This window comes from Bos javanicus, chromosome 23, assembly GCF_032452875.1.
Source record: "Bos javanicus breed banteng chromosome 23, ARS-OSU_banteng_1.0, whole genome shotgun sequence".
Classification (NCBI taxonomy): Eukaryota; Metazoa; Chordata; class Mammalia; order Artiodactyla; family Bovidae; genus Bos; species Bos javanicus.
Window position 1 is genome coordinate 48,341,442 of NC_083890.1, and position 14,073 is coordinate 48,355,514.

Sequence of the window (14,073 nt, forward strand, 5' to 3'; positions counted from 1 at the left end):
CTTAACTGATAGCATATTCATTGTCAAATGTTCCAAGGAAAGTGAACATATTGGAAGTGGACACAAACATGTTTCATGGCAGGTTACAGAATTTGACTCCAAGGAAGCCAAGAATGTCAGAGACGTGCCTGTTGTACTGGGAGCCAAACTGAACCAGCCCCACAACCTAAACGAGGAGCTTGATTTTTTGGTAAGAAACACCTTTCGTTGCTTTGCTAGCCTTTTTATTCACAACACTGTCTTAATAATGAGTTGTGGAAATGATCTGCCTTCAAAAACTTTGCTCCTTGAAATGGTCACACGCTGGCATAGTAGCAGTATTATTCACCCCCACAAATATAGAACTGAAGTTGGCACTCTCAGGTTTTGAAATTTTAAATATTGTCCCACATGATTTCTGTTTAGAAAATTTTTTTTTTCTTTCAAAATGCAGAAATTTTCAAGTATGTGCAAGTTTTTAATAGTGAATGAAGAACATTTATATTGTGGCACATACGACCACCATTCTTAGAGCAGTAGGTGTTTACAGCAATCGCGATTAAGGGGGTGCCAGGGAAATGGCACACGTCCTTTGGATGGCACCCAGAGCCATCACAGGGGAGTGGTGATTGTGGGAGGGGTGGAGCTAATGGCGGTAATCATTTTGCAATATATCAGTGTATCAAATCAACACGCTGTACACCTGAAACTTACACAACGGTTGCATCAGTTATGTATCGATAAAGCTGGAAAAAAGAAGATAAAAGCAGCTAAAAGAGGAAAAATCTGTGGGAAGAAAATTAAAATATCTTGGTATCTAGAAAGTTACAATCCATTTGGATCCCACTATATAGTGAAAAAGAGGTTAATTAACTTAATTGGTTTTTTAACGTTTATTTATTTCTGGCTGTGCTGGGTCTTCATTGCTGCGCAGGCTTTTCTCTAGTCGTGGCGAGCCGGGGCTCCTCTCCAGTTGCGGTGCTCAGGCTTCTCTTGTTGCAGAGCGCGGGCTGCACGGGCTCTAGGCGTGCACGGCTTCAGTAGTTGCGACTCATGGGCTTAGTTGCTCCGCGGCGCGTGGGATCTTCCCGGACCAGGGATCGAACCCATGTCTCCTGCGCTGGCGGGTGGATTCTTAGCACTAAGCCACTAGGGAAGCCCCCATAATTTCTTTTTTCATCTTTAGAGAAGTCTATCGTATTTCTAAATTGTTAAAGGTCAGCATCCTGTACTAAATTCATTGCATAGGAGAAAGGGAAAAGCCCGATGCTGTGAGGGCTTATAGTTTTCTTCCTTTCTACTTCATTAATTTTCTTCATTATATAGGTAATTATTGACTTCCTTGAAAGGGTAAGCAAGGCTAGTCAGTATGGAGATATTGATGGAAAGTTACATCAAACGGAAGCCCTGCCTCCAAGGAATCTAGAAAAGATGAGATATATAGATAGCTGTTTGCAAGGACTAAAGGGAACCTTTTTAAAAAGAGGAGGATCCCGTGACATCCAGGTGGGAGAAGCGCAGAGGAGAGCCCACGGGCTGGCAGGGGGCGGATGAAAGGGGGGCAGGCCCTGTCAGCAGCTTCTGAGCTTCAGGCACAAAAGAGGTTTGGAATGGACCGCGGTCTCCCCTGGGGTGGGAAGCTGAAGTGAGAAAACGCTCACAAATGGCAGCATCTCAGACACACTATGTTGCCTCTTACATGTGCTGCAGACTTTGTTGTACAAACTATATTTCAGAGGAACCGAATAACTCATGAGGGAGAGTTCTTCGCTGGAGAATGTAAGCTGTTAAAAGCAGAAGAAGAGGGACTTCCCTGATGGTGCAGTGGTTAAGACCTCGCCTTCCAAGGAGGGCGGTGCCAGTTGGATCCCTGGTTGGGGGCTAAGATCCCACTTGCCTCTCGGGCAAAAAAATAAAAAAACAGAAAACAGAAGCAGTATTGTAACAAATTCAACTGAGACTAAAAATGGTCCACATTAAAAAAAAGCAGAAGAAAAAAAAAAAAAAAGCAGAAGACACACCTATAGAAAATTACATCTTGCATCCCTGAATAAAATAAGGCATCTAGGCACTTAGAATGGCTGCTAAAACCTGTAAGTTCAAGACTTACAAGAAACTTTTAATGACCCACAGCAGAGCCCTCTTGTCCAGCTTAACCGCACAAAAGGTGAGGTGTGCCCTTGACTGCTTGAGGCATGGAACGGGCACTGTCCGTGGTGTCTCACCTGAACCCACCTGAAAGCAAGCTTCTAGACCACACAACTCCTGAGAGGGTAAAGAAGCACATCAAGCTGACCGTGATAAAAATTCCAAACGTGAGAAATGCTAGTCCCTAAAGGACTGGCACACGGAAAGGGAGGGAGAGGAAAGGAAGAGCTGCTCTCGACACAGAGGTTCAAGGTGATGGCGTTCAGTCGCTAAGTTGTGTCCCACTCTTTGCGGCCCCGTGGACGGCAGCACGCCAGGCTTCCCTGTCCTCCACTGTCTCCCGGACTCTGCTCAGATTCATGTCCGTTGAGTCAGTGGTGCTAACAATCTTAGCCTCTGCCACCCTCTTCTCTCTACTTCTAGCCATGTCCTTTAAAAAGCGTTTTAAATTCTCTTCACCTTGGGTTTATCTGTTAAACTGAGGTAATATCTGTACTCCCTGCTTTAAGTAACATGTGCAGTCAGAGGAATGGGACCCCGATTTGATATTGTCCCCATTAATATATCTATGTAAAGGGAAAGAGCAAGAAAGCTTGTTCCGCTATTGTTTCCTGTAGGGCAGACTTGTAAACATATGTAGATAAATATGTTTAAATAAACATTAGAACATCAACGGCCACTCTTAACATTGTTATTTAAAGGGAACATTTCTGTCTTTTTTCTTCTATAATTGCTTTGAAAATTAAGGTAACTGTGGGGGAACTTGTGAATACTCTTTCTTGGTAATTTATCCTACATATCATTTTTAGAAATACAAACTTTAAATTGTTAATGCAAGAATACAATATTTAAATTGTTAATGTTAATTTTTTGCAAATAAAAATTGGACCCCCCAAAAATTTAAACCCCCCCCCTAAAAAATTGGACCATAAGTCAGAATGTGACACACGTTGAGCTGGACCTTTTAAAAACTCTCATTTATACACGTGAGAATATTGATGAAACCTGAAAATGTGTCATCAAGCAGCACATCAGTGCTTCAGAGACAATCAAATATCCATTGGTTATATATGGAAAGAAGATAGTCTATCCATTGGTTATGAATGGAAAGAAAAGACTTGGGACTAATAAGTACTTGTATTTACTAGTAAGTGTCTAGTTGTTTGCAAAGCTATTTCATTGTATTAAAATGTAGAAAAGCTGAAACACCGTTTAAATTTCTGTTCATGTGTTCTAACTGCAGTCTAACTAACAGCCTCTCTCAATTCACCTATGGTACAAATCAGTGTAAGGGAATATTGAAATAAAGTATAGCTCACTGTTCTCATTGTTCTTAACATCAATACATGATTTTCATGGCAGTTTCCAAGTTATCATTTTTGCTGATGTTGCTCCATAGATTGCAAAATTGGAAAATCTTCTAGAGACAAAAGAAGACCACTGCAACAGACTCACTGAAGAAAATGACACGTATCAAAGACATTTAGGCAACTTAATAAATAAGGTACAGATTTTCTTATGCACATATATTTTTTAAACTATGTCAAATATTAAAACATTAGAATTTGGATGCAAAAAAGGGATCTGAAGGATGACGTAACACATTTGTCTCAATTCCATTCACTTCATCATGACTGTGTTATTTTCCTTTTAGCTAAAAGCTAGCAAAGAACTGTATGTGTGCATATAGCCTTCTGTTGTCAGCAATTTCTTAGTCTTAGCCTCACCGATTCACTTGGAGGGTCCTTCTAAATCTCGCCAACATAGTGTTCTGGTTTACCTTTTAAAACCTCATTGTGGACTCTGACCCTGGGTTGACACATACACTACTTGTATGGATCACAGTTGTTTCACTACAGTTGTCCTTTTTTTGATACTTTTTCTGCATGGTGAACAGGCACATTTCAGTTCTATTTGTATCCATATTCCTGATTTCAAAATACAAGGAAGATGTTCTGCCAGTTGTAAAACCTTCATTCACAGGAGTCATATAATTGAACTTCAACTTGTGCAGATTCTTGAAAAGCAAAAAAATGAACAAAACTAAGTAAATATCTTAGAATTGATCACAGAATAATTGTTTTAGCTAATGTTTCCCAAGGTTACATCTTATGAGGAAATAATCAAATGTGCTGACCAAAGACTTGTGATATCCCACTCCCAGATTGCACAGTAAGTTCAAAAAACTTTATTTTTAATTTTGTAAACATTTGCTGGTATGTCACTTTCTGACTTGCTGAGTTCATCTTTTAGACTCCTACAAAGAGGGAAATGTGCCATTTTGTAAGTAAAGAAGACCATTCTTCAATAATGTGTTTATTCTATTTAATGTCTGGATTACTTGAACACCCAGAGTTTCCTCTTCCTTCTCAGAACTCCCTTTGATGTGGGGGTGGGTGGGTGGGGAGCGAGGTTAAGGAATTAGTGAGAAACATCCAAGAATTTTAGAAGATTATCACCACAGTGTTCGAGTAAAATAACCTTGCTATCCTTAGAATTTATCCATATAAGGTTTTGAATGCACCCCAAATGAAACGTATCATGTACCAAATAGATTTTCTCATTTATTGAGATTCAGAGTGAAATATTCCAAAATTAGCGTTTTAAACTCTGCAAAGTTTTTCCACTTATTTATTCTCTTTATTTCTTACATGCTCTTTCCTCCACCCTTCTCCCAATTTCATTTGTACAGCGCTTGCTGTCATTAGAGCTTAAGCAAAAGGTCTAATCTTACACCCCCTAAAATAGGAGCTTTGTATAGTGCTAACTCACTACAAGATAACTGAAATAAATTGTAGATAAAACACACACACAAAACTAAAGCAGTCATCAATACAGAGAACCTGCTGGTGGTTACCGGAGGGGAAGGGAGTGGTGAGCGGGGGAGACGGGTGAAGGGGGTGGATTGTGTGGCGACGGATGGTGACTGGACTTCCGTGGTAATGCTCTGTAGTAGTGCATGCTGCTGCTGCTGCTGCTAAGTCGCTTCAGTCGTGTCCGACTCTGTGCGACCCCAGAGACGGCAGCCCACCAGGCTCCCCGGTCCCTGGGATTCTCCAGGCAAGAACACTGCAGTGGGTTGCCATTTCCTTTTCCAATGCATGAAAGTGAAAAGGGAAAGTGAAGTCTCTCAGTCGTGCCCGACTCTTAGCAACCCAGGGACTGGAGCCTACCAGGCTCCTCCGTCCTTGGGATTCTCCAGGCAAGAGTACTGGAGTGGGGTGCCATTGCCTTCTCCGGTATTAGTGCATACAGAGGTCAAATTATAATGCCGTACACCTGAGATTTATATAATAATATATACCAATTTTACCTCACTAAAAAATAAAGAATGGAGAAGGAAATGGCAACCCACTCCAGTATTCTTGCCTGGGAAATCCCATGGACAGAGGAACCTGGCGGGCTACAGTCCATGGTGTTGCCAAAGAGCTGGAGACCACTTAGTGACTAAACAACAGACAAGACCAGAGAAGAAGTTACTGAGAAGTTGCTGTAATTCAAATATACAGATCCCTTTGAACAGAACAAAAGCTTTCACATCATTTAAACACAGAGGAAAAAAAATTGGAATTTATGGTTTAAGATTGTGTACTTGTTTACATTGAATTTCAAATCAAAGGACTTAAAAAAAATTTTTTTTTCCATAAGGGCTGCAACACAAACATATAAATATTTCCGTTTTTAAATAAAACAATTATCTTTGATGTGTAAAAAAAATAAAGAAGACAATATAAATATAAAATAGTACATTCAATAATATAAAGATAAAATAAAGACAAATATATAAGGAGGTGTACTTATTTCAGAAATCTTAAGATTCAATATTGTTAAGACTTATTTCTCCCCAAGCTGATCTAGATTTTATTTTTATCTTTTAAATATGTTTTATTGAAATATAGTTGGTTTTCAATGTTCTGTTAATTTCTGCTGGGCAACAAAGTGATTCAGTTATACATATATATGCATATATATATGTATATACATATATATATACACACACACACATTCTTTGGAAAGGATGCTGAAATTGTTGGCCATCCATTTGCAAACAAACAAAAAAAACAAAAACACTTTGATTTATACCTTGTATCACATGCAAAAGTAACTCAAAATGGATACTAGACCTAAATGAAAGAGCTAAAGTGTAAAACATTCTCAAAATATAGGAAAAAGTTTCTGATGTTGGGTTGATGTTGTGTTAGGCAGTGATTTAAATATGATACCAAAAACATGATTCATAAAAGAAAATTTTGATAATCGTACTTCATCAAAATTAAAAAACGTTGGCTCTTCCATGGACATCATTAAGAGAATGAAAAGACTAACATGAAAGAATATGTACAAGTCATATATCTGCTAAAGAACTTGTAATCAGAATACATAACAGACTCTAAAAACCCAAGAATAAGAAAGCAACCCCATAAAAATGGGCAAAGATTTGAACAGACACTTCACCAAGAAGATGGATACATGGATGACAAGTAAGTACATTAAATGATAGTCAACATCATTAATAAGCAAATTAAACCCCAGTGAAGACCACTACACACCTATAAGTGTGCCTAAAAGACTGACCATACCAGGTATTGGCAGGACATGGAGCAACTGAAATGCTCATAGCCTCCTGGTGGAAATGTAAAATGGAGCAACCTCTTAAAAAACAATTTGGTGCCTTCTTTAAAAGTTAAATATACCCAATGTATGATTCAGCCAACCCACTCCTGTGTATGGATCCAAGAAGAAAGAACACATGTGTTAACACAAAAGAGAATTTCAAGGTACCCACTTCAGTATTCTTGTCTGGAAAATCTCATGGACTGAGGAGCCTTGTGGGCTGCAGTCCATGGGGTTGCAAACAGTCGGGCATGACTGAGCTACTAACAGTTACTTACTTACTTACTTATTTGTAATAGCCCCAACCTAGGAACAACCTAAATGTCCCTCAAATGGTGAGATGACAGACAAATTGTGACATGGCCACACAGTGGAATTCTATACAACAATAAAAAAAAGAATGACCTCTGGGTAGGTGCAACAGTGTGGATGAATTGCAAAATAATTAGGCTGAGTGTAAGATTTCATTACACAAAATTCTAGATGGTGCAAAACTATAGTGAAAGAAAGCAGATGAGTGGTTATCCAGGATGTGGGGGCAAAGAGGGCTGGGAAGGAGGGATCACTCTCCTTCTTCACCACTGGAACCTTTAAAGGGAAAAATTAATAAAATAATTTGAGTTGCTAGGAAAGAATTCCAAGTTCCCATATAGCTGTCTTCCCAGGTGGCTCAGTGGTAAAGAATCTGCCAGCCAAACAGGAGATGCAGGAGACACAGTTTTGACCCCTGGGTTGGGAAAATGTGGAGGAGAGAATGGCAACCACTTCCAGTATTCTTGCCTGTAAAATCCCATGGACAGAGGAGCCTGACGGGCTACAGTCCATGGTCCCGAAGAGTTGGACACAACTGAACTCCTGAATAGACACAAGATGGGTGGATGATGTATAGAAAGCTAGACCATCATTAAATTTATCTACTCAAATCCTCCAGTGAGGTTAGCTTAGAAAAGTCCATTTTAATCATAAACTTCAGTTGTTTCTTCTTTCAGTTTAGAAGAGAGAAATAAACAGTTGGAAGATTTAATTAAAAGGTCCAGAGAGAGAGTCAGAAAACCAAGGTAAGTTGTTTCTTTTTCTAAATGATAATGTCTTTAACTTTAGAATATATGCATAATAATGTTAAACATTTTTAAAAAACACCTTTCTCCTTGTCTTAATTTGAGACAAACAAGATAAATTATGTAAAAGTGCTTGGTATCTTGCCTAGCGTGAAATAGTTGCTTCATGTCTTTTTGTAGGACCTGAATTGCAAAGCAAGGTTCACTGCCCTCAGGGAACTTATGATCATTTCTAAGAAAAATACTATGCAGATTATGAACTAAGATTTAGTTTACAATAAAACAGCTTACCCAGATCTTATGATCAGATTTTCTTCCACTGGTATGAAATCTTATAATCTGTTATGTTATTAATAGAAGACTCTCAGCTCTCAGTATTCGACGCTACAAGGTGTATGCCCAAACCCTAAGGGGTTGATTAGAACCATCGTAGGATGTTGAAATGGAACTCTTTCTGGTCCAGTTCCTAAGATGCTCATTCGACGTTCACCAGTTCTCTGTCTTAACCCTCCTCCACCCCCACCCCACTTGCTTCTGTTTTCTTTGACGTTATGCTCTCTCTGTTTCCTGCAGACCGAGAAGTCATCCGAAGCCCCTGACCGTGGTAGGTCATACTGATTGACGATCATTATAAAGAATGCGATGTTTCCATGTCATTGTCAAATTACACAAGATTAAATAAGAGTTCCTAAAGTTATATTTCAGTAATGTTCAGCACAGCTTACCCCTCTGCCCCAGATAAGGGCCTCTGGGCTGTGATTATAGCTGGTCCCGCAATTGGAAGCCCCTCCCTTAATTGTATTAGTCCCCTTGATGTCCCAACAGTTTGAAACAAAAATGTTGATTAAAATATAGTATTAGTATTATCTGTGGAGTTTATCTGTAGGTTTTCCTTGCACCCGTTTTTTTGTATGTAATCAAGAACACACTGTTTATGGAATAGGAGTTCTGTATGTGATCAAGAATTCACATGTAATCAAGAGTTAGCTCTTCTGTTCCCAAATGTCTGTCCTGCAAACTTATTTTTTTCCTTTCATTTTTAGATGCCAGTTATTTTAGAAGGAAATAGAAATGATTTAGATTAAACAGAACTGAAGATTAACAGTTAATCATTTTTGTCAGCCTCTCCAGGAGCAGAGTCATTACTGAGTACTGTACCCAGATCGATCCACACAAATGATACATTAAAATCTGTATAAGTAGTGAAACTTTACAATCCAAAAGTATGTGATTATTTTTCTTCTAGTTTCTTCCTGTGATCAATCAAACATATTCTAATATAAAATAAACAAGTGGATACAGTGTCTTCTTTTCTGAATACCTGCCAAGTTTCATTCCTACAGCACAACAGTCTTGTATTATTGTTGTTTAGACGTTAGGTCACATCTGACTCTTTGCAACTCCATGGACTGCAGCCTGCCAGGCTCCTCTGACCGTGAAATTCTCCCAGCAAGAATACTGGAGTGGCTTGCCATTTCCTTCTCCAGGGGACCTTCCTGACCCAGAGATCAAACCCACGTTTCCTGTATTGGTAGGTGGATTCTTTACCACTGAATCTTTATCAGGAAAGCCTATTGCCAGGCCTTTAATAACATTATGAAATTGTTCTCTTCTCTCACCCCAACTTTTTTTTCTTCTCTGGCCAGGCATCTCTCTCTACTATCAATCAAATTTAAAAAGACTAATGCTGAAATCGTTTGGAATTAAAACCCAGGTGACAGGAGATCTGACCCTTGTAACTTCCACCTTAACATATTTTGAGGAATTAGTTCCGAGTTTAAAAAAATGAACCAGAGAAGCTGATTTTGTAATATGTATTGGAAAAATGAATGTACATAACAAATATATTATCTTTTTGATAAATCCCAGAGCCAGGGTGGAGGTTTAATTATTGAATGAAGATATACCTTGAATGGAGGGGAAGAAATTATTTTATCTCACTGAAATTAGCTTTGCACTTAAATTAGGCAGGCAAGTTACAAGGGGGAAATATATGGAGAATCTAATCTGGCCCCAAAGGAAGTGATGAATAATTTAAAAAAAAAGTATTATTATTGATATTATTTTTGTTGAGGAATTTTATAAGACATCTTATATGAATGTTGAAACAAAGTTAATTTCTCAAATTTAAGAAGTTGCAATACACTTTAAGACAAACCATGAGAAATGCAAATGAAGTTGCAGCTATAATCATGCTTTGTTTGAAAAATGTAAGCTCTGAAAGCTTTGGAAGTGATCAAGTTTTAAAAAGAGACATTATTATTAGTTCCATGGGGTTCTCTAGGGAAAGTTAAGGTGTGCTACAAGAAAGACAAATATTGTCATGGCTAACATAGCATCTGGACTCTGCACACACACGTGGTGAGATCTTTGGAAGGGACAGGTTAACACACGCTGTCCACACGCAGGGCTGTGTGCCTAAGTGCTGCACTCACCACATGGGCTACTAGACGTTCATGACCTTTACCTCCAGGCTGTCTCACAGTGAACGTACCTCCTTTGGCACACGGCTCAGGGATGCAGCATCTAAGCCAGGGCTTCTCCCTATAAACATTTAGTGACTTTCAACAAACCATGTGAACAGCCTCTATGTTAGATGCCAGAGTGAAAGTGAAAGTCACTCTGTCGTGTCCGACTCTTGCGACCCCATGGACTGTCCATGGAATTCTCCAGGCCAGAATACTGGAGTGGGTAGCCTTTCCCTTCTCCAGGGGATCTTCCCAACCCAGGAATTGAACCGGGGTCTCCGGCATTGCAGGTGGATTCTTTACCAACTGAGAGATGCCAAAGGTATCATGAAAAGCCAGGCAGAGATGGCCAAGGACCACACGATGTATCGGAGAGATGGATAATTGATTCTTTTCTCGATTGGCACATGGGTCTGACCATGTGGGATGCTCTAGAAGCATAGATGAATTGGCCCTGGACATGATGATGAGAAAACCTCAGGGCAGGTTTTGCAGAAGTGATGATGCCTGAGCCCGATCCTTCTCGCTGACTAGATGTTCCCCAGGTAGACAGAAGAGGAAGCTCCTTTCACATAGCACAGCAGCCCGAGGTACCCTGTGATACTCTCTGAACCACAGGTAAAATCTAAAACCTGCCTTCTTCATACGGCAGGAGATAACCATGATCATCAATAGTCTTCCATGCCACGTGAAGAAGTGTGAACCTTGTCCTTGTGAGAAGCTCTGAGCGATTTTACGTGTAGGAGTAATGTGGTCGATTATGCATTTTGAGGGACTTCCCTGGCAATCCAGTGGTTAGGACTGCACGTTGTCATTGCCAACGGCCTGGATTCTATCCCTAGTCAGGGAACTAAGACCCACAAGCCATGCAGCATGGTCAAAAAAAAAAAGAAAAACATTATGCATTTTGAATAGTGATGTATGAAGTGTAGTGATGGTGGATGATGCTAGAATCAAAAGTACCAGATAAGATGCTACAAGAAAAATGGAGGCCAGAAACAAAAACAGTGACAGAGGAAACAAAAGGGAAGTTACGTGTGCAAAGCGATTTCAAAGACAAATGAAAAGGATAGGTGATCTTTAGCTCTGAGAGTGAAACAGGGAGGCGGTTAGGACGTCCTTGCTGGGTGAAAGAGCACAGAAGTCTTTGCTTGCATATAATAAATGTAACTTTTTTTTTGCTTGATAGTTTTTCACTTCTTATTAAGTCTACGATTGAACTTAGGTTGCAAATTTGTGAGGGAAAGATGTCACTTGTAATAGTACAACAAATGCAACAGATATTTTCTGAGTTATCACCAATGTCAGATGCTGTTCTATATCATTGACTAAAGGTACAAAAATCCCTGGTCCCAACATGTGACAGACAGGCGATGTAATAAACTGTATATTGTATTAGAAGACAAAAGGAGCTATAAAAAAAAAAAGAGAGAGAGAGAACAGAGAAAAGAAATGGAGAGTGCAAGGGAAGGGCTGGGGGTTGTAATTTTAAGCTGGGAGTGAGGGTGAGCCTCACTGAGGACGTGGTCCTTGAGCTAAGACTTAAGGTCAGGAGAAAGTTATTTAGCTACTCTGCTACCTGGGGAACACCCAGAACAAAAACCAAGGTTTAACAGACAGCATCTAATGATGCTGAGGGAAATCTTAAGAAATGAAAGAAAAAGAAAGTTCTGCCAAGGAAGTAAAATAACAGAAGTGGAGAATCCACAGTGAGTTTGCCTGAGCTATAAGAATGGGAATAACCAGGGTACGGTGTATTTCTGGAAAACACAGATCTTCAAGGAGGTAGATGAGTAAGCAAGAGAAATAAAGCATAGAGGTGTGGGGATCCAGCGAGGGGGAGGGCTCTGGGTCGGTTCCCAGGGAACACTGCTCATTACGGGGAGAAGGGAAATGGCAACAGTGCACAATTTGTGGGTACCCAGATCAGGGCTAGGATTTTACTTCAATAAGCCATAGGCTACTGTGTTTTATTTTTGTGCCAGTTGGACAGTCACACAGATCTGTTTTCTGTTTGTATGATCTGATTTTCACATCAATCCCACCCCAAGAAGGCACACTTTGCCCCTGTTGCACCTTTAGTGGCTAACTGTCTAAAATTCCAGTCCCAAATAAAAATCTATTAGTAACCATTTAATAATAAAACTAGAGTCAAAGTCCCAGTTTAAGCCTAAACTGCATTATCCTCGTATGTTCAGTCTCTGGAGAAACACATCCTGAGAACTGGAGCCACAGACCTTACTAGGGATCTCTTTAATATCAGGAATGACAGTCCTCTGCCAGAAATGAGCCCTCTGAAGGGAAGAGAGTCAGGGAGATAGCCCTGGTCCAGGGACAGAGAGAAGAGGTGATTCTAAATACACAGCATGATGACATATAGAGACAAACAGTTTGAGCAGAGCCAGTGCAGGAAAAAGCAGGCCAGTGACAGCCTGGAATTAGTTCAGTTCAGTCGTGTCCAACTCTTTGTGACCCCATAGACTGCAGCACGGCAGGCTTCCCTGTCCATCACCAACTCCTGCCGCTTGCTCAAACTCATGTCCATCGAGTCGGTGATGCCATCCAACCATCTTATCCTCTGTTGTCCCCTTCTCCTCCCGCCTGCAATCTTTCCCAGCATCAGGATCTTTCCCAATGGGTCAGTTCTTCGCATCAGGTGGCCAAAGTATTGGGAGTTTCAGCTTCAGCATATTCAGGACTGATTTCCTTTAGAATTGACTGGTTTTATCTCCTTGCAGTCCAAGGGACTCTCAGATCTTCTCCAACACCCAAGTTCAAAAGCATCAATTCTTTGGCACTCAGCTTTCTTTCACATCCATACATACTCAACTCTCACATCCATACATGAAGACTGGAAAAACCAGAGCTTTGACTAGATGGACCTCTGTTGGCAAAGTTAATGTCTCTGCTTTTTGGTATGCTGTCTAGGTTGGTCATAGCTTTTCCTCCAAGGAGCAAGCACCTGCAATCACCATCTGCAGTGATGGTGGCTGCAATCACCATCTGCAGTGATTTTGGGGCCCAAGAAAATAAAGCCTGTCACTGTTTCCATTGTTTCCCCATCTATTTGTCATGAAGTGATGGGATTGGATGCCATGATTTTAGTTTTTTGAATGTTTAGTTTTAATCCAGCCTTTTCACTCTCCTCTTTCACTTTCATCAAGAGGCTGTTTAATTTCTCTTCGTTTTCTGCCATAAGGGTGGTATCATCTGCATATCTGAGATTATTGATATTTCTCCCAACAATCTTGATTCCAGCTTGTGCTTCATCTAGCCTGGCATTTCCAATGATGTACTCTGCATATAAGTTAAATAAGCAGGGTGACAGTGTACAGCCTTGAGGAACTCCTTTCCCAATTTGGAACCAGTCCATTGTTTCATGTTGGGTTCTAACTGTTGCTTCTTGACCTGCATACAGATTTCTCAGGAGGCAGGTAAGGTGGCCTGGTATTCCCATCTCTAAGAATTCTACACAGTTTGTTGTAATCCACACAATCAAAGGCTTTGGTGTAGTCAATAAAGCAAAAATAGATGTTTTTCTGGAATTCTCTTATTTTTTCTATGACCCAGCAGATGTTGGCAACTTGATCTCTGGTTCCTCTGCCTTTTCTAAATCCAGCTTGAACATCTGGAAGTTCTCAGTTCACATACTGTTGAAGTCTGGCTTGGAAAATTTTGAGCGTTGCTTTGCTAGCGTGCGATATGAGTGCAATTGTGTGGTAGTTTGAACATTCTTTGGCATTGCCTTTCTTTGGGATTTGAATGAAAACTGACCTTTTCCAGTCCTGTGTCCACTGCTGGAATCA

General features: G+C 40.1%; 1 protein-coding gene across 10 annotated transcripts in view; it reads left to right on the top strand.

Moving 5' to 3' along the window:
* Positions 1-10,433, top strand: part of CAGE1 (cancer antigen 1) — a 37,708-nt gene extending 27,275 nt beyond the window's left edge. The window contains exons 8-16 of one of the 10 annotated variants that reach the window (XR_009733006.1): positions 83-190; positions 1,306-1,408; positions 1,714-1,779; positions 3,525-3,631; positions 4,214-4,299; positions 7,731-7,799; positions 8,373-8,403; positions 9,172-9,330; positions 9,446-10,433. Coding sequence is in view for 8 of the 10 variants with exons in the window: in XM_061398902.1 (XP_061254886.1) it covers positions 83-190; positions 1,306-1,408; positions 1,714-1,779; positions 3,525-3,631; positions 4,214-4,299; positions 7,731-7,799; positions 8,373-8,403; positions 8,843-8,884 (612 nt within the window). In the remaining 2 variants the exon portion in view is untranslated. The other 9 variants (XM_061398902.1, XM_061398906.1, XM_061398903.1 and 6 more) reach the window with 9 other exon arrangements.
* Positions 10,434-14,073: the final 3,640 nt, after the last annotated feature.